The sequence below is a fragment of the Strix uralensis genome, chromosome 5 (assembly GCF_047716275.1).
Source record: "Strix uralensis isolate ZFMK-TIS-50842 chromosome 5, bStrUra1, whole genome shotgun sequence".
Classification (NCBI taxonomy): domain Eukaryota; kingdom Metazoa; phylum Chordata; class Aves; order Strigiformes; family Strigidae; genus Strix; species Strix uralensis.
Genome location: NC_133976.1, coordinates 84,233,146 through 84,258,659, shown reverse-complemented (window position 1 = coordinate 84,258,659; position 25,514 = coordinate 84,233,146). Strand labels below are relative to the sequence as shown.

Sequence of the window (25,514 nt, the reverse complement as noted above, 5' to 3'; positions counted from 1 at the left end):
TGGTAAGCAACAGATCAGCCCCGATGAGAGGTGTGATTTTGGTGCACTGTCAAGTTGCCCGTGGTCCTGTCTGAAAACAACAGTGTGAGTGAAAGCTAAATGTCACTTTGTTAAATATAAGCTCTATTTGTTTTTCTCAGCTATTGTGAAAATGGTTTCATGCACTGCAGTACAAACAGAGTTCCTGGTGCCTTCCTGCCAGATGTTTTCGCTGATGAGAGGCCATCTGCCAGAAGTTAGTATGCCTTAAAAAATTTATATTTTTTTTTTTTCCCTCTTCAGTCTCTTGGTAATCTAGAGTAGAGTACCAGAGGTTGTAGTGGCTGGTGATGTGTCTTTTTCTGATTTTTTTTTTTTTTTTTTGTTACAGGATAGAAACAAAATGTTTACATGGGAGAGTGCAGGGCTCATGGTGTCCCACCTTTCAAAATTATAGTTAGTCACTGCAGTCTCTCTTTAGTTGAAGAGGTTAAGGGGTGCCTTGACGGTCATTTGAGGCCTCCAATTGCTATTTGAAGGTCACATGACACGAGTAACTAGCCAGCTTTATACCTCCTGCTTGTGACTAGCAGGTTGCAAGCTCTACTTTCTGGTGCAGATGAAGCTTTTTGTGGCTTGAAGGTTAGAGTGCTGCCAGGCACTGAGTGGGCCCTCCAGCCACGAGACATCTTACCAAAAAACCTCCTGGAGACTAACAACTGCCATGTAGAGATAGGCATTAGAAAATAGGGCATCAGTGGCCTGGGATTTTTTGAGGTTTCCCACTGATATATGAATGGAGCTTATAGGATTGTGATGGGAGAGGGATGTCTTGGTAGGTCACCAGTAACAGTGTCACTGATTGGCCCCCAGTGTCCTTCAGGTGAAGCCTTCTAGGTGTATAACTCACCAAACTCTTGCTGTACTGTTATTAAGACATAATTTTCCTGATACTAGTGCGTTAAGACTTACAAAACCTCAGAGAGGCGTATTTCTAACATTGCTTGAAATAATAACCTGGAGTTTCTTGGGAAATCCTGATCTGTCAGAACCTAAGTTCTCAAAGAGTTTGAAAACTTTGTGTTTAAGCTAAGGGCATTGTTATCAACAGTCACTCATGTAGTTATACTCTGTGTTGGAAGTGAGTCTAACCACAATAATACATGGTGCTGTTGCTTCTCAGAGCATCGATTTTGTGCTGACATGGCTAGTGTACACTGCTACAGGTTGAAATATGTTTCATGCTGAAGTGTGCTCGTAGCCCTAGTGCAATCTAGAATTGAACACTTGTGCGGCTCCTTTTGCATCCATATTAGAATACATGCTTTTAGGACAGCCTAACTGAGGTCACTTCATGAGAAGTGGGGACTGTTACCTTTACGATGTCATGCATGGTGGTGTGGTGGCATTGCTCTATTCTATATCCTAAATTAGTTTTCTAATAAAAATGTTGACCCATCCTTTAGAAAAATACTGTGCTAACAAGACTTGAGTTCTAATTGCAATTTTTGTAAATTGATTTTTTTTTTTTAAAGTAAAAAGGAGCTTGACATGCAGATCCCCCATGGAAAAACTTGTCTGTCCTGCAAACAACCCAAGAGCTGAAGGGTTGGAGTGTGCCAAGACTTGCCAGAATTATGACTTGGAGTGCATCAGCCATGGCTGCATATCTGGATGCCTCTGTCCAAAAGGGATGGTAAGCAGGCTCCTCTTTGTTTTCTTGCCTTCATTTTTTCCTACCGGCAGTCTTCTTGTGACTTGGAAACATGCGGTTGTGAAGTATTGACTCTGCTAAATTGTGACTGGTTTAAAATACATGTATTTTACATTACATTACACAGTAGTGTATCTGCATGGAAGATGAAGTTCAGCTTGTAAAAATAATTGAGAATCAAAAAGCCAAAATGCACTTTTTTAAAGACCAATTTATACCTTTCTTCAACTCTTCTCCCAAACTCCTCCTCGGTCTTATTGAACTTCCCCAGTCAGAGAGACAGAAGTACACAGGCACCCATACCCTAGATACCCGCCCCACTTCCACCCAAACCCTCCTGCTGATACGTTGCCTCTTTGTCAAGTCTCCATCTCTTCTGCTGCCTTCCTGTGTGTTGTACTAAACTGAGAGTTCCGCGTGAGAAGGAACGTGGGACACAAAACTTGCTAAGATGATGCCAGAGGGTGTCCTGGAGTTGCAGGTGGTGGGCTGAGCATGCTTTTTTCACTGGTAAAATGCTTTCTGAAGTCTAGGGTTATGTTCCCCTGCAACCCTCAAATTTAATTATTAATCTAGTCATTTTTAAATAGAGCAAATAGTAAATAGTTGTTTGCTAAGCCAGTGACTGTGAACTCAATGTCAATTTAGAGCCCTGATAAAAAGCAGATAAAGTAGAATAGACAGCAGCTTGCTGCTGCTGTTCTCTGAGCAGTAGAAAAAAGCATGTGTTCAGTGCTGTGCAACACTGGGCAGGTGAAGAGTTCTGCACAGGATCTTAGTGGGGGCTTGGGGTATAGTCCTAGGCATCATGTGAATAAGATGGAGGTGGAGCACATGCTACACTCTTTATGAAGTTAAATAAATGACACTTTTGAGATCTCTGTCCAGGAAAACTGCTGGGATTAAGAAGTTTGTGATGTTTAGTGCATGAAGTGCAGATGAACATACCAAGTACATGTTGGAAAAAGAGTTGAGGTTGTGTCTTTATTTTGTTTGAGGGCTAAAATACAGCTGTGAGATTTTATTTGATACCCATGGTACTTAGAGACGTGCTGGTACAGTTTTCTGACTCAGGCATATGGTAAAGCAAGATGTTTTCAAATGCTGCAACCCAGGAAGTCTAGAAATGCAAAAGATTATTTAAAAAAAAAAAAAAATCTTTTATAGCTGTTCAAGGTTCAGGCTCAGACTGATATGCACTGGACATTGATTGTTAGCAAATGAAGGTGTGGGTTATTACTTCTAGGGCTGAGATGCATGTTTATGTTTAGGCTTTAGCTCTAATGAATTTACTGCAACCACCAGTTTAAATTCCATTTTAAAAGCAATTAACTTTATTTGGAACCATGTATTTTTATAAAGGCATGCTGTTTTTAATTCTGTATGAATACAGGTGTTTTCTCCCCCCAGATTCCTTCCACTGTCTTACTAGAAACAATAACCCCCCTTGAATTCTCATAATACAGTAATTTCTGGAATTAATATTAAAGTATCTTTTGAACATTGCTACCATATTTTGCTGATAAACACACATTATGTAAGTAGATGCTACTCCAGAATAAAATGCCAGTTGTAGGCAAAAGCTCAAACTTGTGAGGTGCTTTATAGGTACAAAGTGAAAAATACAGAACAGAATTTGAAGGCATCCGTATCAACACTGAGCAAATTTTCACCACAATTTTAAAAACAAGTGTTGCTTCTTTTCACATTTCAGTTTTTACTTTCACATGTCTTTCCTTTTAGAGAAGAACATTCCTAAATAGTAGTGTGGTAAGAAAACTTTAAAAAGTTTGTGTATGTGTAAAGTTCCAAGTGCTCCAGTGTGAATAGGTCTTTCTCTGTACGTAACAATCAGAAAGGGGCTTGAGATTTGTTTCAGTTCCAGAATATCGTATTAGTAGACTTTGGAGCTAATAATGGAAAACAAATTATGAAAACTACTCAACAGGAAAAAAAAAAGGGGACGGGGGATGGGATGGGACAGCCCCCCCTAACAAAACCAAACCCAAAACCCTCCCCTAAATCAACTTCCTAGTAATTAACCTTCAGATTTAGTATAGAGTTTTGTATTCTTTTCAGTAGGTTGGACTTATCATTCAGACAACTGTTTCATAAAATTCTTGCCAGGAGAAACAGTCTTTGGCATTTTGGAACTGGAAATTCCACTTGACTCTGCAGCGATGTGAAACATGCCCCTGAATTCAACAAGGTGGTTTGTCAGGTTTTGGATAGAAGAATCGGGCCCAGTATTTTTTTTTTTTTTTTTTTTTTTAAACTAGTAAAATATGTTCTTTGTCCGCTAGATGACAGTATGGTTCAATCTTCCAGTAAACACAGTCTATATATTTTCTTGTTCTCATTGGCTTCCCATTTGGTAGGGAATAAAAATTGAGAGATTCGAGTTTCTCAAAGCCACGATGGGAGAAGCCAGTATATAGATGATGTTGTGGAAGCATGGCCATGCAAAGGCAGGACCAAGCTCGGTGCTTTCATTATGTGGGTGTCCTTTGCCACACATTGGCCTCCTGGCATTGTGGTTCCACACGACCTGCCAGCTTGACATCAAAGAGCAGTTTCCTCCTCATCACCAATAGGTACTTAACCAGGGTGGTTTGGGGGAGGCTTTTCCCTTATTTTTGCATTTTTGCAATGTGGTCCCAGTATCAGCTGCCGAAAATGGAAGGATTTGGGGTGATGACCAGGTTCTCCTCTCCATCCTGCCTCTCTCTACCTTAAAGACTCTGAGCACACTGTGTGAAAACGCTGCAAAGTCATGAAGTTTGTGTTTTCCAGACTTGTACCAACAGAGCTGAGCAATAAAGGGACGGGAAAATGGTATAAGTATTTATTTTACCCATCAGTCTCCCTTGTTGGTGTTCTGTAATCCTGCTTAATTTACAAGCACTCATGGAGGTGAGCTACTGTTTGTAGGAATGTCTGTGGGAAGTAACAGATTACTGAACATTTATGGGAATAAATTTTTGCACATACCATTCTGGAAGAAATTGTGCCATTTTACTGAAGATTTTTTCTTTTGCGGTGCAGTAGTGTATAAAAATTATGAATGGTCCTGGATAACTTATTAACAAAAAAATTAATCTTCTCGCTTGGCTCTAAAATGGTTCATACGATCAGGAAAAACAGTCAATGGGACGTAGTTTACGCAGAAAACTCTCCAGTACAATTTGCAAGTATATATAACACTTAATATGTAATTAAGTGCAATGTTATCCCTACATATATGAAGAGATGTTTATATATCAGTTAGCTGAGTTATCAGTCTTAAACAGAGGAAATCATAGTCTAAAATCTGTATGCACAAATTGCCGCCCAATTTTGAATTACATATCTGAAAAATAATAAAAAACAACATTCAAAGATGGTTCATGACCATGAAGCCGCAGTTGCCTAGATTTGAACGGGAAAATTTGCTGGGGTGAGAATTTGCCAATCAATCAATTGATTATTTCCCTGGTCAGAAAATGCAAATGAAAACTAATTTCTTGCAACTGAAAAATAAGTTTTCCAGTTCACCTTGACTTAATATTTTATATTGTTTTGATTTCTTGAAAATAAAAATGTTCAATATGTCATGAAAAGTAATTCTTCTTTTTCTGTCTTTGATCATCTGGAGGGTGGGAAATTCTCCATACTTGTCACCCTTTTGCAGAGCAGAAAAAATAAATCATAACATATGTGCAGAAGTGTGGGGAAAAATATGCTTTCTCAGATTAGTTTACAGCACTCCAGGTTTTTCCCATTGGAAAATATTAATGAATATACAAATGGAGTGTTAACCACCTTTCTGGGGAAAAAGAGGAGCAGAACAATCAGAAAGAACAAAATCCAGACACTTCAAAACTAGAAAATGAATTTATTTCAATTTTCAACAACTGAAGTAAATTAAGGTTTAAAATTGAAATGAAACATTTTATTGTATTCTGGCTGATGAAATAAAACTATTTCTAAAACTATGATATGTTAGCAGAAAAAGGAAAAAAACCTCTTTAATCAGTATAGTTTGAAATATTTTTTTCTTCCAATCTGTTTTCAACAGAAACTTAATAGAGTGCTATTTTGATTTTCCTGCTAGCTCTGTTGTATATTCTTCAGTGTAGGCTTATCCTGTAGAACAACACGACAGAGTCTTCACGAGGAGGTGGGTACCAGCTTTCTGGTATGTGCATCTGCCCAAGGGTAATGCTTCATAAAACAAACAGAAGAAGCATACAGCTGACATAAGAAAGAAAAGCGAAGTGTAAACCAGCACGTGTTGAGTGGTGTGTCCTAACATGTTTTTGACTTGTCTTTGCACAGAAATGGTGACAGGCTGTTTTAGTTCAAACATATCAGCTATCGGGTTCTAATTTGACCCACTTCCTTTACTTAATCCCATACTCCTTTATACCTTTGACTGACTTTCTGCTGAAGTCCTCAGGTGTATCAGGAGGAACAGTGAAAATCTGAGCTTCCCTTGGCAGTGAGATACTCATCAAAATTGTATTGATCAAGAGAGATTAAAATTCAGCCTTATCAAGGCAGAGTTTAGGGGAGAACAATTTTAAAGGTTCTGAAATCTGTGATATTGTCCTTCCTTTTGCAAGATTTGTGAAGGCTTAGAAATTAATAAGACAGAGCAAGGAAACGAAGGACGTTTCTGTCAGATCCCCAAGTAGAGGGGGGATCATCAGCTAGTTAACCACTTATAATCCCATGGATGCACTCTCAGGAGCATCATCATAAGGGTGTGAGATGCTGCAAACAGTATCTGTTCTCATTACAAACCTGTGTCTTTCCTTGTGGTTGCCTTCACAACACTCATGCCTCCCATCACCTCAGGCACTCAAGACTGTTAGATCTCCTGTATTAAATGCTGTCTATCGATGGATTGAGAGACTTCCGTGGAAAGTCCAGCTATTGGTGAATAATGCCACTGGCCTTGTAGTACCACATGGTACTGTGCTCATCGGGCTGCCAGATATACCAGCTTTTGGATGTGGTGTCAATATGACCAGTAGGTTGTGTGTTACTATTAACAAAATCATAATCCATTGAGTTTTGCAGCACAAATAATTAGTCTTCTGGTCAAAGTCCACTTTGGATATTTATGCCCAGCTTTCTAAATCCTACTCACCCACTCTGCAGTGTTCAAACAAGGTAGTCTTCCCTCTTTGCCAGTGAATTAACAGTTGCTGAACTGTAGCTTCATGGTGGGTGTATGTCTGTGGTGGAAACACCTAATACCAGTCTATTAAGCTTTTAGAGTTGGGGATAGGCTGTAACTAGCTTCATGTCAATGTGTGAGGGAGCAAGTAGAAGAGGTCCTAATCCTCCCTTTGCTAACCACACGTCTAATCCCAAATTTTGTATCCAGAGACTAGCCCTCAAGTCTTTTGTGAACTGTGTTGCTGAACAGTGTGGAAAATTCAGAAATGTAGCCATGAGTGTGAAGTCATATATTGTTTTTTTCCTGAATGCCACCAGGAAGGAAGGAAGGAATTAAACACCCCAAAGACCATAAACATATGGTCTTCTCTGGCCTGTTTTCTCCCTGTCCTTTGTGGAGATTAAGTCTGAGGAAGAGCCCCAGGTCTATCATCTAGAAAAGCATTTCTTTGTTTCCATCTTGCTTCTATTGGTGTGAGTTTATTTGGCATAATATAGCTCTCTATAAGCCACAGAGCATGTGGAGCTGCATATGAATGAAAGGTCTCAGGGCTGTGAAATCCGTTTTATTAGTAGTTCCCTGTGGCAGTTCTAGGTCCCCATAGGAAAAGGCAGAGCTGTTCTACTTTATTAACCTGGCGTTCAGACTACATTGATCTCATTGGCCTGTATTTAATGGTAAAAAAGAAACTATTTTAATGATTTTACAGAAAGAGTTGAAAGTGGGAAGGTGATATTTTGTGACTTTTGAATGAGAGGGAGGGGAAGCATTCTCCATTTCAGCATTCCATGAAGCAAGAGCCAAACCTACCCCTGGCTTTGCCGAACCACGACCAAGTGAAAAACAGCTTAGCCAGCCTTGGTTTTGCTTGATTTTCTAAAACTGTCTGTCTTCAAAATGGAAAGGGAATAATCACAGAAAAAACAGAGAAAAGGAATGGAAAAAATCTGAATAGTCTAAAGGCATTAGTTGGTTCTTTGTTTGCTTTATTTTTGTTTAAGTGGCACAAATTGTTTGTTGTTATACATAGTGAAACTAAGATCAGTAGGGTAAAACTGAAAAAGAAAAAAATGTAGATGGAACATAATGACCTATTTCCCAGCAACAGAGCCTGTGAGAGTGAAATAATGACTTAAGTGGACTGGTATTTATCCTGCCTTCTAGGAAATAAATAGGGATTTGAAAGAAAATGAGTGACTACTCCAATTTTCAGAGGCGAGTTGACAGGGGGGTGGCTTTGTTGGGGTGCTGTTGTCTGTGACGATAGAACCTGCATTTGCACATGGGTTTTTCTGGCACTGCAGCTCCTTGTCTCTTCCTCAGTGTTCATATTTCAGATTTTAGCCCAGCTGAGCCCTGCGTTTGGCTGCTTTTCTTTTAGGCCATCCTTCAGTTTGTTGTGTGAGAAGCTCTCACCTGCTCGTCATATACAAGTAGCCTATTTTACCTTCTCCACATCCTGGTTTTGGTCAGATTGGACATTTTCATCACAACATTCTTCTATAATCTAATCTATTCTCCCAGCAGTTCAATCTGGTGTTCAGCTGCTGAAGCAACACTGTGATTTATGTACCTATAGATCTATATATGTTAATGGGAAAAAATATTATCAATGCTGTACCTTTCTTACCTTAAATAGTCTTGAACCTTTCCATCTATCCTTTTCTTTATTCTTTATGCACATGTTCTTGTGCCTACTCCTCTGTGTACTGGCACATACCGACAGGCCCACATGCTGACAAACTGTGTGTTTTGCTTAGGTGCGACATGAAAACAAGTGTGTTGCTCCTGAGAGATGCCCGTGTTTTCACAACGGAAGAGAATATGCCAAGGGAGACACAGTGACTAGTGACTGCAACACCTGGTGAGCTACTGGAACTGCATTTTTCTGGTTTTCTCTAGGACACCTAACATGTTTCTTTTAAAACAAAATATTGTTTTCTTAACAGATCTATTTTATATAAAAGTCAGGGTTTGCAGTGTAGTAATACTCATATTGCACAGACCAGCATATTGCCTTCATGTGTTGTGTAAAGACCAGTGCAACTACCTGAAAGGACATTGTAGAGAGGTTGGTGCTGGTCTCTTCTCACAGGTGATTAGTGACAGAACAAGAGGGAACGGCTTTAAACTGCAACAGGGGAGGTTCAGACTGGACATTAGGGAAGAATTTTTCCCAGAAAGAGTGGTCAGAGAGTGGAATAGGCTGCCCAGGGAGGGGGTGGAGTCACCATCCCTGGGTGTGTTTAAGGGTCGTTTGGATGAGATGTTGGGGGATGTGGTGTAGGGGAGAACTTTGTAGAGTCGGGCTGATGGTTGGACTCGATGATCCCAAGGGTCTTTTCCAACCTGAATGATTCTGTGATTCTGTCAAACTGTACCTGGTACCTTGCAAAAAAGTAGTCTATGTATTTGTGCAGGTCCTCTGCAGCCACTAGCTGGAGAGCTAGCTGCTTGATTTTGCAATGCAAGATAACAATATAGGAGTTCATTTGGGGTGGGAGGAATGGAGCCTGTACTTTGTTGCTACGCTCTGCTGTTATCCTTCCCTTTTTTTTGCTGTCTGGGGCCCTTCAAATCAGTCCTTTTCAGCCAGAAGCATGCATCAGCAGAAGGGGTGTGATATGCCAACTATAATATGACAGGAGCTCTTCAGGAAATATGTTAAAGAATCAGGCAGAAACGTAGTTGACCTCCTACATCTCAAATGAGTGCCTAGTCCATTGATTTATTTAAAAAAAAAAAAATAGAGAGAAAAAGAAGAGGGAGTTGGTGATATCTACTTAGAAGAAAAGAGTAAATGCTCCATGCTGTTCACCCACATCCCTATCCATCCTGTTTGGTTCTTGAAAAAAAATTTGTAGGTTCAAAAGCAAGTGCTGGGCTGTGAGATTTGCATGGAGGGAAACTCTCAGCACAGCTTTGGGTAAGGAATAGGGTGTTTACCTGCTGGATAATTCTTGGCTTCTGTCTGCACAGCATGCTTGATGCATTGGAGGTGCTTTGCTCTCCGTGTGTGCTTGCGGAGGGAATGGTGGCTCTTTTCTGCAGAGCTCCAAGAGTCCAAGGTGTAGGACACCCAGCCACCAGCAGCATGGAAACTGTGTTCTCTTTGAACTTAGACTTTGGAATCTCCTGTATGTTTTACCTGACATGTCCCTGCCCATCTCTGTGGCACCCCAGGAGCAGTGTTTCTGTTATCCTCAGCATGACTGGGTGGGGTTGGATCAGAGAATCAGCACCATTAAAGAGTCATTGGTTTGGCTTTTGTTTTGTGCATTGATCTCTGAGCAACAGTGATTTCAAGTGCTGAATTTTTAAACTAGTGGGACTGCTCCTGACTAGTGTAAATTTGACTTGGATATAAAGTTTTATGGTTTTATATGGAAATGTTGACTTTCCAGTGTTTTGTTTCATTTTTTTCCTTTGTAGCTACATAGTACGTTGTGAATCATATACTGTAATTAGACCTGAGGAAAAGCAGTTTTGAAGGGAGGAAGATGGAGGAAAAGTTGATATTTTTATATAGATGCATATACTATAACCTGCTTACATTACATCTAGGCAAAGGTGACTCAGCTGAAAAACAGACACAATGAAAATTTTGTTGAAACAAGAACAGTAAGGTGTAAAACTAGGCATCCTTGTGAAAGTTGCAAGATTCTTCACAATAACCTTTTTTTTTTTTTTAGTTTCAGTCATTTTTATTTGCGGTCATTCTTATAATTTTCAATCATTTTTATTTTCAGTCATTCTTATAATCTTCAATCTTAAAATAATCATAAACGTGTTGCTTCATTCTTGTAACTGCCCTTTTGTTTCTGGCAGTGCCATTGTAAGTGACAATTCCTCTAATACATAGAATTTTCTTTAGTATCAGGGTCAAAAAAAATGTTAGAAATCATGCCTTTTCTCATTGATAAAAAGTTCTTCCTCTCATTTTAGATATTTTTCTTTAATGTGAAAGTAAAATTGGAAATAAGATCTCTTCAAAAATATCACTAGGGCTTTTTTGAACTATGTGAATTTAAAAAGTTTCACGATAGTTCTCCTCAAATATCAAGTCAAATGTCATTTAGAAAGTGATATAGGAAATTACTATTGCTTTGAGAATTAATAAGAATTGAGAGTCTGCATTTTGGAGGTCAGATCTTCCTTTTCTTTTGTTTTTGCTTTTTGTACTGCTGTTGCAGGAGTTCTCATTCTCACTTGTTCTTAGCCAGATGTGAACACCTGCAAACGCAATATATGAGCCAGAGGTGTCAGATTTGGCGTTTACATTCGACTTGACATATGGGAGACCCTAATTCATGAACAACGGAATGTCTCCAAGTCTAAGCCAGTGGCAAAACTTTTGTTATGCTATGTATTGGGAATTCATTGTAGAGCTCAGTGAAAATTTTGGAATAACATTTATGAAGCAGTACACAGCAGAAATTTGCTAATCTGAGTTTTGCTACACCACACACTTTATAATCTGTCCGTGCACATATATACAAAATCTTGGTCTTGCTCTACCTATTAGCAGAGATTTAATAGCAGAGGGTGCAATAGGTTCCACGTTACTGAAATTTCATTCTTTGAAGAAAATGTATTGCACAATATTTATTATGCTGTGAAGTGTTATCAAGATTAAACAATGCTTATGCTTGGGTTAAGGCATTATTAGAGAACTCATTTCAGTAGCCAGTTTTTCTATGTTTAGCAATTTGATCTTGGGAAAGTACTTCAGGTTTTTTTTTTACCTCTGAGTTCTTACATCTGTAAAGCAGGGATAGAATTCCCCTTTCCCTGTCCTTATCGAGCTTGATTAGAAAGTTCCTGGGGTAATGATGGTGTCCATCTGCATTCATAAAGCATTGAGTGATGAAAGTTTCTCCAACCTCAAGCAAAATATTGCTTATTAGTTTATTAAATTATTATGATTAGATTATTAGATATGGGGTCAGATGCTATTCTAACTCCCCAAAATTAATAGCAAACAAAGGAGTGAGCAGATTGTACTTCACTGACTTTGTTTTTTATTTTGTTTACTTAGTCTCTTGCTAGTTAGCAAATCAATTTATTTCACTGTTCAAAAGCCTGTGGATGCCAAAGGAAAGATCCCCTTTCATAGCTGCAGCTTCTGCAGCGAGGCTTGTGGTTCTCCAGGATACCTCTGGAAAAGGGCAAGAAGACAGGGTGGATGTTCTGAATTCTCCTCTTTATTTCTCAATTTCTCTCTTTCCCTCATTTTAACATGAGCATATTTACCTCCTTGAGCCTTATTTATCAGGGTACCATGTAAGATTTAGATTATTATGTATTACAGCAATGAAAGGATACAAATGTTCTTGGAAACTCTCAGAAATTTAGTAATGATTGGTGTTGAATGTGGCTGGTTTGGTGTCATCATGAAGACTAGGAGCCCTACTGTTTTTCCTTCTGTCTGTTACACTGGTATAATTACACTGAAACCTGTTGAGTTACAGCAAGATAAGAGAATTGGATTTCTTTGCGTTTTGAATATCCACTTGGAAGATGGTTACCATATTTTTTTTTTTTGTTTCATTCTACTTTGTTTTTTTAAAACAAACCCAAAGCCGAAACAACAAAGAACAACAAAAGGCAAAAAGAGTGCAAAAGGAGTGAAAAAAGAGAACGCTGTCCCTTTCATAAATGGCATCCCTGGTTTTGTGTAATAATGACAGTGCAGTACAGCTGCTACAACAGCGTGGGTATAATGATATCAAGACCTTAACCCTATGTCTGATTGCTCTTCAGATTTCATCTCCCCCTGAAAAAAGAAGGCACCATCTCGTTTTGCTCTGCATGTCAGAATGTCCTTTTTTTTTTTTTTTCTTGCATATTCTGTCTTTGTGAGGAAGTCTAGGAGGTGATCTCAACACCACTTGCAAGCTATGCAGGCAGGGAACGACTGGTGTATCTCCTTTCATGATCAGGAGTCTTGTCATATCTCCTGTCACGTAAGCTGAGATTTAGCTTATGCCTATTTGTACGTCTCAAAATTTGAATTCTCCTGTAGGGCAGGCGTTCTGGTTCGATCACCACAGGAGACCTCAGGGGACAGTATCACACCCTAGGACATTGCTCAGAGAGTGTATGTAGATGTGTACCTATGTACACAAAAAGAAATACTTCTATCCATATGTGTGTTCTTGTCAGACTCTGAGGTAATGTCTCCAATTGCTAGGTCACATAAACTACCATGAAGAATGAATTTAATTTAAAAACAGAGAGATCTCTTTGGAGAAGGGTGGTATTATACAGAAGTATATAATCTGAACAAAACCCACTGGGCAGACTGAATTACGGTCCTGGTTACTTGGTTGCAGAAGTTGATCGCTAGAGTAAGTGCATGTCCTTTGGCATCAGTTGGATAATAAATTTACTACTATTTTGGCTTTTAATGAGGGGAAAAACGGATAGTACTGCAAATAAAAACAGGGTTGCTGATATTATACTTCATATTTATCCTGTAATGGTCCTTAGAGGGTGATCAATATGTATTTCTAAATGGCTACTCAGAGTACAGCGACATATCCAAAATAAAATACTAATAGTAGTATGAAATATTCTAGCAGGCTCTGTCCAGGCCTCTTTTTGTAATAGGGAAGTTCAAAAAGCACATACTCCTACATGCAGCTTGGAAGAAAAAGGGAAACACATTCCTTATTCACTGAAGTTGTTAATGCACTGTTTGGCTTTATGCACCCATTGCTAACATATGCTACTTTATGTTAATGAGAGTGAGTGTCATCTGGTGCACAGTAGTGTAACGTAGTTATGGAAGTCTATCTAGAGAAGGATTTCATCAACCCAGGCATGGAGACCCCTAAGAGTACCTTCTCAAGGCCAAACACCGCGGATCTGCTGGGGACATACCTGAGGATGGACAGCAGCACAGACAACGGCAGAGGTTCCTCACAGCTGATGGCTGGGTTAAGACACACAGAGGAACAATGCTCCTGTTTGCTCTGCAGTTGGTTACTCCCTGACCCAGGCCCGGGAAAAGGGCAAAATAATAGCTTATCACCCCTTGTGTGTCTTTTGGAGAGTCTTCAAATCATGAGTTCCTGGAGGCAGAAATTTTGCTCTTTTGCTTTGCCTAAAGCACCTTGCATTCTCTTGCTTATTATATACATTAGAAATAATGGTAACTGTCACTGACTCCTTTTCTGTGTTACAGTGTGTGCCATGGTCGAAAGTGGGAATGCACCAAAAATATGTGTGATGGCACCTGCACTGTTATTGGTACAGCTCATTATTTGACATTTGATGGATTGAAATACAAGTTTCCAGGAAATTGTCAATATGTATTAGTTCAGGTAAGACCATGTCAAATGCCAAAGAAGCTGTCTGATAATATATAAGGTGTTTTACACCAGAAGAGAAGTCCAATGTTTGGATAAATCACAGTAAAGTATTCTTAATTACTAAGCCAGATGTATGGTAGAGGACAGCAAAATTTATTAATGATTTCAAAGATACCTTGAGAACTTTGAAGCTTGCAATGTGTTCTATAGAAATGAGTTAGGTTTTCATGTGTCTAGCTGGCAGTCATAAATCCAGTGATAGCAGCGTGGTACAGAGAGGAGCTGTCTGAATCTCATCTCTAACAAGGAATTGTAGATACCCATAAATCCATCTTTCCTCATTCCCCACTAGCCTCTTTATCCTGTAGTGATGGCTTACTGTCTGACTGAGTGACACAAGGAGTGATGGGTGAACCTGCCTTTAATGCATCCAGGGCACAGACTCTGCTCATTCACTTTGGCAAAAGTCACTCTCCTATTCCATGTACCAAGCTGTTTGGAGTACACTGAAAATATCCATTTTCTTCGCAGCAAAGGGAAGAGGTGGATAAAGACATAGCACACTAACATCAACTTGTGATTTGTGGGAGCAGCCAGAATTGTAGAGTTGAATAAGATTAATGCTCATCTACAGATGCAAATCACTGTGTATTTAAAAATGTGCATGCAAAAGAAGGATTTATCTGAAAATTCGATCTAACATTAAATGGATCCACTGCTAATTAATAACAACAGTATTCTGCAGTTATGAAGGGACAGGTTTCTTGGGTGTGCTCCTATTTTCCCCACAGACCGTTTCTGTGAGGCACATTCCTCCTTGCAGTTCTCCTTGGGCAGGAAAGTGTGATCAACCTGTCTCTGGCTAGGTCTTTGAACTATGCTCCCACCTGGATTACCTGCCAGCTGGATTACCTTAGAAGAATGATAGCTCTGACACTAGTGAGAGCTCTGTGTAAAGGTCTTAAGGGTGGTGATAGAATAAAGTACTACAGAACTGTTTAAAATGAAAATGAGATCTGTTTTCCTCAGATGACAAACACAGACAGCTATAGACAGGGTCTTTTTCTTTTATTGGAAATAAAACAAACCCAAAAAATTAAAAGGCCTGAGAGTCATGAGTCATCATGTAAATGTACTACTAATTCTATGCATCTCAGAAATATTTATCTTAAAAGAAAGTCAATACATTAAACTACGTAATTGCTCCCCAACAAATAGGTTGACATTATTGTAATTATTATTCACGTACAGGTGGGAAAACGTGAGCATCAAACATTTTGCTCAAGACTGTGCAACAAGTTTCCTTCTAACCCTTCTTTCTAACCTAACCTTCTAGGTTTATATTTTTATTTTACCATTAAAGCTGCGGAGTCTTGTTTTCACCATTAAATCAATTAATATCTATGTATTAAGAGGTATACTGTGCCAATTGTACATCTTCAAAATATCACAGATGCTGTAATAGCATGGATTCTCCCTGCCCAAAAATACCCTGCAAAATACGCACACGTGTGTGTCGCTGGCAGAGCGTGTGTCATTCTTTAAGGGTGTGGACCACATGAATATCAAAGGCTGGGCACAAAATAGATTAATATGGAAACAGTTGGCATGCCAACATACTGGCCACAGATTACAGAGGGTATTATTTGAGACTTCCTTTTTCTCCATAGGTCTCTGTGTGTTTTTTAAATGTTCCACATTAATGACTCATTCATTTATTTTCATCTGATAGGATTTCTGCAAGGATAACTCTGGAACATTCCGGATACTCATTTCAAATGAAGGCTGTGGCTTCACTGGAGAAAAGTGCACCAAAAGGGTTATCATTCTCTATGAAAGTGGGGAAATAGAGTTGTTTAATGGAAATGTACGTACACTTCTATTCTCTTTCTTTCCCTTTTTTGGAGAAAAGAATTTCAGGTTGTTTAGTAAGATGAGGCATGAATGATCTCATGCTCAGTGGTTCTTGATAAAATTAACAGATTAGCAGGATTATAATTATCCATTTTGCTTCCAGAAGTATAATGACATTTTGGTATTTCTGCTTGATGCCAACAAATCTATGTCAGACAAGAATGCTCTTCAATGCAAGCTCATATGAGGAATGCCCTTCCTGAACGTGGGAGGTCTAAGTCTATTTTAAGCTACATTATGTGCAAGGAAGAACTAAGAAGTTACTGTCCCATGACTAGTAAAGCTTCAGACCTAATTTAGCCATCTGAAGGACTGAGCACACAGAAAAAAAGGAAGTTGTAGCTCACACAAGTTGACACTGCAGAAGCAAATATGAACCATCTTTTCCCCTGTTAAACTGTCAGATGGAAAAATCCAGGTGACTGAATGCTTCCTTTTCCCCCCTCTTTCCTACCAATGAGCACTGAAGAATTGACCAAAAATCACTTCCACCCCCCATATCCCCCCACTGCAGGAAACAAGCTTTCCAAAGGACAAAGTTCATTTCTTTGCCTTGAGCACTGCAACAATTAAGACCTTCTGTGTGTTCAAACATTACAGAGCTACGGTGCTTTATAGTGTTTCAATTGCTCACTTTTCAGAAGTACTGTGCTCTGAACTGGTATCTGGACCAGAGGTTTGCAAAAATGTTCCCAGTGAAAAGTGCCTTGTTTGGGTCAACAGACAAAGCTGTACAGGGTTTTGCATAGCCTGCAAATTGCCTGCGAATTGCTGTGTGCCACTGATACTTAACAGGAACTTGTAAAACATGACCTTTATAAATTGTGTTTTTTCAGTGCATCTTGACAGCATATGAACCATGCAGGCTTTTGGTTGCTGGAGGAATGAGCATAGGACATATTGGTTGCCCAACCATTTTTTTCTACTGCTAAAGAATCCCCTACATGGGTGAGGGTGAATAGTAGCGCAGGATAATACTTTAGAGCCAAGTTTTGTCTGAAAGCTTCTGTAGGTGACAGATTTTCAGAAAAACTGTGATTCCTTTGGACACCTCAAGAAAGGCTAGAAAAGAGAGGAGGTCACTAGGCACCCAGCAACTACAGCAACAGGTGTTTGGTTCCTGAGAGAGTATGTCCTTGCAAGAGCTAGGTCTGTACCTCAAGGCTGTCCACACAACCTTGACTGAATTTTTATCTGGCTTTCTAGAGAGTTTAAGGCTCAGTGTAATAATATCTAGAGCACGTTTTCTTAGGAATAACAGCAACCAAAGGAGAGATTGGGGAAAATCAACTGATATGAAGATTTAGGCAAATTCTCAACCAGTGATTACTTCCTACACTCTTTTTCCACAAGAGTCCTTAGAAGCAAGCAGGAGAATCTAGTCTATTTTTGCCATTAAAATGTTTCCAAGCAGCATTGTTTTACGATGATATTGTTTTGAGAGCAGTTTCTAGTTTTAAGTAAAGGGAGGCTTAATTGAGGTATCTGCATGTTACAGTTCTGGCTCACATTAAAAACAAATTACCATGAAACAATTTTTGCTTTTCTGAAACGAATAAATCTGCCAGTTTTCAGGGTCAAAAGTTTATGACTTCATGGTTGGGCAAAAAGCCTCCATAAACTTACAAATTCTGGTCAACCTCCCAGCTCAGCTTTGTCTTCCTCTGTTTTTTGCCTGAGTTTGGAAAAACAGAGACTACTATATTTAGAAGTGACGTGACCAAGTGTGACTCGACTGTATAGTAATACATTAGGCATAGGAGAAGATGAAAAAGCTTCCTTTTAACATATTCTTCCCTAAAGACTGTTTAGGAGATCCTTGGAAGTTGTAAACTGTCTTCTCTGGCGATAAAGGTTTCTGATAATAGCCCAGAGATGAACAGAATTGAATTATGGTGCTGAGCTTTTACTGAATTGAGCAAGAAAGAATAGTAGGATGAGGAAATATTTTGCCCTCAAACTGAGGAGTGTGTGAATGGTTTGTGGGCACCTCTTTCTCCCTTGCTTTAATCACTATTTGTACTGATTGAAAGTTTTAATCTGCCTCTTCCACAAGTAAGCAGTTTTCAGTTAATGCATTAATGGTGCTTAAAGTAACAGCCATGCCAGACCTTTCTCTCCAAATGTGGTTAATAATCCTATTAGAGTTCCCATTGAAAGGGGATTATGGTGTGAAAGAAAGCATTTTAAATTAATCTCTTAAATTCTGAGTAGCTAGAGGCAGTGAATTTGCAGCCAGATGGAAAGAGGCACAGGGGGGAAGTGAAAGTGATGGAAAAATGAAGAGACACCGAAATGAATCTCTGAGGATTCTTCCTGTTGGTGTAGCTGATTGGGAAGAAAATCCTTCCTGACTTCAGAATCAGACTCTGGTCTTTCAGAGGCCACTGATGAATGTGGTTCTCCCAGTTCACATTACTCTTAAACCTAGCCAGCCCTTTTGTCGCTACCTGCCTCAGGAGCACAGAATTGTTAGTTTCTTAAAAATGTGAAATAAACCAAAATGTAATTACTCAGTGAACCATTAACTGAACACTAAACTGATCCTTAATTTGGTATACCCTGTCCTCTTTATCAGCCCTCCTTCTGTTTAGTCATTGCTTTGTGTGTCAGCATTTGTGGTGAGTGTATGTTATACCTCGGGAGCACAAGGGACATTGCCACATTCAAAATTATGGAAATGTGATGTGATTGAAGTACTGTACTTGTATCCTAATTTGCTGTTCAGAAGTGTTGTTTCTAAGGCAATAATTTATCTACAGAAACTTTTCAGTGTAGAGACTATCCTGTAATCTGTTCCTTCCCCATACCTTGCTTACAGTTCTGCAAGTGCTCTGGAGCATCTGCATAGTGTATGGGACCTATCTGTTTTCTGGAGAACAGTGTTTGAAAATAGCTGTCAACCTATGAGCGTGTATCCCGCTGGGAAAGTGACCTACGTGAAATAGTAATTAGAGACATGACTGATAGCACAATGTGCTTTTCTTGTTCAGGTAAACATCAAGGTACCTCCTAAAGATGACAGTGATTTAGAAGTCATGAGGTCTGGCCGTTATTACATCATTTTACTGGGCAAAAGCATCAGTGTGACCTGGGATCTGGCCATGGGAGTCTCAGTTATCTTAAAAGGCAATTTCAAAGTAAGTGTTTTTTGCTTTACTACTTATTCTCACTAAAGAATGCACTTACCCTGTCTCTGGAGAATAGCAATTTTTTTATGCAGACATGCTGATACATTTCCACGGAGTATTAGGCACTTGACTGAAAACAAAGGGATTTTTTTATAATACCATAAGGGTTGCTTATTTTCCTGATAGTTCAAATGCAAGGGGTAAATTCTGGATCATTGGAGACGAGCTATGACAGAAAAGATGAATGCTGTGGTGCCTCAGAATAACTATGCCTTGGGTGATTTCTTCTGTATTCATGAGCAGCAGTATAAGGAGCCAGGTGTACTAGTGATTGCGATAGGACAGTCAACTCCAGAAATACAATGGGATTGGAGGGATGTACTCCAAATAGAGCCAACAGGCACCACTGATCAGAGTTGCTGTCTTCCTTCCTGGAGTCCTTGGAGACAGTATTGTCCTACTTTCGGCTAGGTAGAATGGGAATATGAGCTAAATGTTCTCTGTGAGAGACTATGTCTATTTTAGTGAACTTGGCAAGACCGGGGATAATTCAGCTTTTAAACCCTGTGCCATTAAAGAACTAGGCTAAAAGAACTTCTTAACAAAACCCTAAGCCAGTCTACAGATGTAAGATTTATGTATTTTGTGTTTCTTTCCCTGCAAGGATCGAGTGTGTGGTCTGTGTGGAAATTTTGATGGAATCCAAAACAATGATTTGACCAGCAGCAATGAACATCTTGAAGTAGATCCAGCTGACTTTGGGAATTCTTGGAAAGTTAATCCATACTGTGCTGATGTTGAAAAGGTGATTGTGAATGAACTGTGAAAACTAATTAATACAGGTTACAGTATCACTCAAGAGGGGGCAAAGAGGTTTGGAAGGATAAAAATAAATAGAAATTAACTCGTTCCCCCATATTTTTGCCAAATAATATTATTTCTTGAAATCTGATAAAAGATCAATTAATTTATTTAAGGTCTCTGTGCTGCCTGGCTTCAGATGAATGTTAAAATAGCCAATCTGTATGGTAAAGGCTGTTCATAGAGTTTGCCAGCCCAGATTCTTGAAATCCAGGTATAACTGGAAATCTCATTTTAGAGCTTAATCTAAAAAAACCAGCTGTAATTTTCAGACAGGGAGTTCAGATAAAAATTTTATACTTCCCTATCCAAACTTCTATATACCAAATCTTAGTCTGTCTACTTATGAACAGCTGAACATGCAGGTTAATTTCTTTCCATATAATTCTCAATCTTTTTTAAAGAGAATTCAGTTATTATTTTCAGACTGGGGAGACTTGAACAGAAAAAACAAGATACAGGAGGGGATGTAAGACATTATTGCTATCTATCACTGCTTCTGAATTTTGAGGAGATTACCTGCTATATGAAAGTGTTATCTATGACCTGGTGCCAGAGATTAGGTGATATCGTGGGGTACTAATTATGCTACACATGAGATATACTTTCTTGTTTCTAAATACAGAGTTTTGAAAGAATGAAATTGAATAATAAATTTGTCTTGAGCTGACAAATAATTGTGGCCAAAAGTATTTCCAAATCAAAAAGTGTGAGGAAACAACTTGAAGACAATTTGTTTTGACATCTGTAAAATGAAGCATTTCATTCAGATGATGCTTTTAGGGCTGAAAATTTTCTCTTGAAAATTCCTCCAAATTTTCAGAGAGAAAGGGGAAGAGAGGCCTTTTTTAGATCTTTCCTTAAAAGATTTACATTATCAGAAAATAAAATGAAGCATTTTTGATCACATGAAATCTTTTGGGCTAGTTTGCTAATTATGTGCGAGTGTGACATAACCACAGCATTATCTTGCTGAATGTCACTGTTTTTGATATGGCTTGATTGGAGCACAGAAGTCGCAATAATGAGGGAGACTGCAGGGTAAAATTGAGAAGGAGCAGCTTCTCATTTCAGTGTAATAGGCACAGAACAGAACCTGCAGACTGTCTCCATGGTAAATGCCATGTCAATACTAGTGGTCCTTGTTCTTAGATAAATTAAGCGGGACAAGGGGAGACTACTGAGCCATTCTTTTTCAGCAGTGGCCTTGGGTATTGTCTGCTGAAGACTGATCATATTTGTGAGTCTCATGGGCCTTCTGTAGAGCCGTGAATGATTGTTTTTCAGGATGAATGTTTGGTACAGTAGGACTTTCTGTCATCAGAACGTCTATGTTAAAACTGCAGCGTACAAGTAAGAACTGGAGAAAATGTAGGTGGTGACCTGCTCTACTCTGCTTTCTGCCATGGCAGGATCTGTGCCTGTCCTACAATGGGTTGAAACTTTACTCAAAGAAACAATTTCCTTTGTCATGAAAAATGTCTAGTGCTAGCGAGTCTCTTACTTCAATTTGAAGTGTCCTGAGGTCCTGAAGGCAAGGCTAATGAAATGTGTGCTTGTCTCTTACATTAAGCCCAACCAGGAACAGACCTTGATGTCTCCGCTGTGTAATGGAAACATAGTGAAGCAGATGATGGTAGAAACATCATGCAGCATTTTGTCTGGGGATCTCTTTGAAGAATGCAAGAAACTTGTGAGTATTGTGTCACGTATTTCACATTCTTCAATTCTGCATGATCTGTGCTGACACTGATTGCAGCTGAAGGCAAAAGTATGGTTATGCTGGCAACACACAGGACTTGGAGGAGGCTGACTAATTGGCATTCTCATCTCTGGCCCTGTCCTATAGCTGATCCTTCATGGGAAAATGCAGGCTGGCGGCTAGTAGTAAGCTGTAGAATAACTTCTGCTTGAGGGAAATTTTAATCTAAAGCCCCGAGACTGGCACGTGAAGTCAAGCACAAGGGTTGAGATTTGAGGGGAGGGGTAGCTGAGCTAATATAATGCCGTTCAGACTGCGGTCTACCCAGGCTGCTGCACAAGAGGGTTATGGGGCCCAAAACCATGTAAATTTAATCCATATGTGGAATATTAAGGGACAATGAACTGTAGCATCTATAGCAGCCTTGAGAATGTGGCCCAATTTGAGTCCTTGCTGACATCAGTAGAAAGATCTGCACTAATTTATGTGGCACCTCAACTCTTGGCAAATGGAGCAGCCAAACCATCCAAAGATTAAATATGTCTACAAGAAGGAGATGAAGGGAATCACTGAGTGTACTGTACCCCATATTTCTCTTTTGTAGGTGAATCCTGAGCCCTACATAGATATTTGCATGTATGACACCTGTGCTTGTGAATCTATTGGGGACTGTGCTTGCTTCTGTGATGCTATAGCAGCCTATGCACATGTCTGTGCACAAAAAGGTGTTGCTGTTCACTGGAGATCACCAGCTCTGTGCCGTAAGTACAGGGTAGATGAGGAATAATTGGGTGAAAAGGTTCAAGCTTTTAATCAAACTGTTGGCTCAGATAGATTGTTCTCATCCAGCTCTGTTCACACTGATGTCCAGAAAAGTTCACTTTGATGGGACTGGGTTAGCAGCTCACAGTGATGTTTCCACTCCCTTTTCTATTTATGTACAGAGCCATATCTGGAAAAACCATGCCCTCAATTAAGGGATATAATAATCTGTGGTACCACAAAATCTAGAGAAAGAAATGGTTTCTGTAATTCTATATATTAATTAAAGCTTAAAGTTTGTGTTTTGCAATTTTTTTTATCAAAACAAAATATCTCTGTTTAATTATGTGAAAAAAAATCCAAGTGTGAAGAAGTGGCCTGCTTTGGTTGTAGTAAAAAATAAAAATAAATTATTTAAAGATGGAAATATTTCTTTTTCTGTGTGTGTGTGGTCCACTTTATACCAAGTTTGGTGTCATAGTTCTGAAAGATATGATGGATACGCTCTGGTTTGACTTTTTCACCTTTGATTCTTCCACTGCATAGCACAAAGCTGCGAGGACCTGAATAAACAAGAATTAGATTATCAGTGTGAATGGCGATATAATAGCTGTGGACCTGCTTGTCCTATAACATGCCAGCACCCACAGGCTTTGGAGTGCCCTCTGCACTGTGTGGAAGGATGCCATGTACACTGTCCTGCAGGTAAGTCCATCTTTGGTTTTAAGCAGTTACTTATCTTTTTCTGCTATGCTCCTGGTACTTGTAGGTATTGCTGTAGAGTTGGGTTTTTTGTTTGTTTTGTTGGTTGGTTTTTTTAACACCCTAAGTGTTCCCATTGCATGGAAAGAGGTTTTACAATGCAGAAATATTCACAGATTTTTAAGGCATGGAGATTACAAAAGACTTAGATGTAGCAGTTAATTCATTAACAGGCTTGCTGATGTGTTTTCACCACAATTTCTTACTGCATAAGGAGGGAGGTGGTTAGACATCCTGGTTTGAGTTTGCGAAATGAGCACTGTGTGTGGAGGGGATGAAATGGTGCCTAGAAGAGGAGAATGAAACACTGACAGCAAGAACGAGAGAGAATGCAAACAGGGTGATAAGAAAGGAAGATAGGAGGATTAGAGTCTGTGTAGCAACAGAGATTGTTGACTATGTGGTTAAAGTAGGGTATGAATTTGTGCTGGACACTCACAAAATGCTCTCTTCAGAGCAACTACTGCAGTGGGGAAACCCATTGCCTTGACCTGCTTAGTACCTTCAGGGCTCTGATGCTCCTGAGAGTGCCCAGCAGGCATTCCCCTGTGAGCCTGAGCTCTCAGCTTAACTGTTCCCAGCAGCTATCTCATAGAAAAGGGAAAGGAAAAAGTATGGGAAATATGGGGTGGGGAGAGGAAAGACGGACAGAAAGGGAAGGAATGAAAGACAAACAAGATCCAAAAGTAGAGTGAAAACTCAGATGAATAAATAACTCCTAAAGAGAGAGTGAAAAGACATGAAGGCAAAGAAAGAAGGTATTTTAAGACCCAAAATAGCTATTCTGGGCCCTGGTATCTCTGATCAGAGTGAGGTAGGGGATATTGGGAGAAATAAATAATATACATGTAAAAAGGAAAATGCCATTTTCTCCTGTCATCTTCAATGTTTTGTTTTAAAGATATATCCACCTTCTGTATGGTATTGGCTGTTGCAGGTTATACACTGGGTTAAATGCTTCCAATATCTAAATAAAAGTGGTTATGAAGGATGGAAATACTTCTCTGTGTCAAGCTGGCAGTGGTCATAACACAAGCACAGTATTCAGAATGTTTGAGCTCAACTCGGAAGCCTTGTTATGGTTTTTTTTGTAGCAGGGTAAATGGAATGATTAGTTTTGCAATTCATGAAAATTGGCATCTTTATACTACTTTGCTATTTTGAAACAGGGAAAATACTTGATGAACTGTCCCTGGACTGTGTCAGTCCAGAAGACTGTCCCGTGTGTGCAGTTGGAGATGTCAAGATCCTGCATGGAAGGAGAATAGTTTTGAACAGAGATGATCCACAGCACTGTCAATCTTGGTATGATGGGTTTATGCAGTGAAGTAGTGTGCCTGTTGGGTTGGATGAAGGGAGTGAGATGAAGCACATCCACGTGAATAAGTTTTTGGATGTAACTTTAAACACACCGCTGAAGATGAAGCTTGGAAACCATCTTTTATGTCAATATCCCTTCACATAAAAACTGAAGCTGAAGTTTTTCAGTGACAGTAGGGATTATAGGATGTCAGCTGAATTTAAGCAAGTGAAATTCATAAATTCCTTTCAAAAAAGGCCTTTTCCCATGTGTAGGTGGCCCTACTGGCTTCAGATATTCCACTTCTTTTTGTGTAAGGTGTGATTCAACATCAATAAAGCCATCAGACTCTTTTCTTCTGCCAGTACTAAAAAATCCTGTGTATAGTGTAAGACCTGAATGTGCGCTCAGTCTAGAACTCGATGAGATTATTAGCAGTTGGAATTGTGTACTACTGTTGGAAAACCAATTTCCCCAAGATTTTAATATGATATCCCATGGCCCGATCCTGCAAGCATACATTTTCAAATATGATGAAATTAATGCAGGGTGCACAGTGCTGTGCACCATGCAGGATGAGGGTCTTCAGCCGCGCTGTGGCAGAGACCGATTTTAATTCTGTATGCTGCCCAGTGGCATATTATGCCATGGCCTGTAGTATCTGAAAGTTTGGTATTCAGATGTCTAGACCTCTGCTGGATACTTTCACTAGTCACTTATAATGCTGTGAATACAAGAGAGTTTTCAGTCTTGTAATTTGACCATATTTAATAGAAACTGAGTTGTAAAACTGCAGCAGCTATTAGCCCAGACTAGCACCTTAGCTCCAAATGCCCTGAACCTCACAGAAGCTCTGAATAGGTATGAACTTTGAATTCCTGTCCTCTTGCCAGGGCTAGTGTATGT

General features: G+C 39.4%; 1 protein-coding gene across 1 annotated transcript in view; it reads left to right on the top strand.

The window, feature by feature from the left end:
- Nucleotides 1-25,514, top strand: part of VWF (von Willebrand factor) — a 146,900-nt gene that overhangs the window by 47,622 nt on the left and 73,764 nt on the right. Inside the window, exons 17-27 of the mRNA XM_074872045.1 lie at nucleotides 141-235; nucleotides 1,515-1,675; nucleotides 8,621-8,724; nucleotides 14,050-14,188; nucleotides 15,909-16,043; nucleotides 19,084-19,230; nucleotides 19,886-20,026; nucleotides 21,656-21,775; nucleotides 22,389-22,545; nucleotides 23,093-23,251; nucleotides 24,478-24,613. Of these exons, the coding sequence (XP_074728146.1) occupies nucleotides 141-235; nucleotides 1,515-1,675; nucleotides 8,621-8,724; nucleotides 14,050-14,188; nucleotides 15,909-16,043; nucleotides 19,084-19,230; nucleotides 19,886-20,026; nucleotides 21,656-21,775; nucleotides 22,389-22,545; nucleotides 23,093-23,251; nucleotides 24,478-24,613 (1,494 nt within the window). The remainder of the gene's footprint in view (nucleotides 1-140; nucleotides 236-1,514; nucleotides 1,676-8,620; nucleotides 8,725-14,049; nucleotides 14,189-15,908; nucleotides 16,044-19,083; nucleotides 19,231-19,885; nucleotides 20,027-21,655; nucleotides 21,776-22,388; nucleotides 22,546-23,092; nucleotides 23,252-24,477; nucleotides 24,614-25,514) is intronic.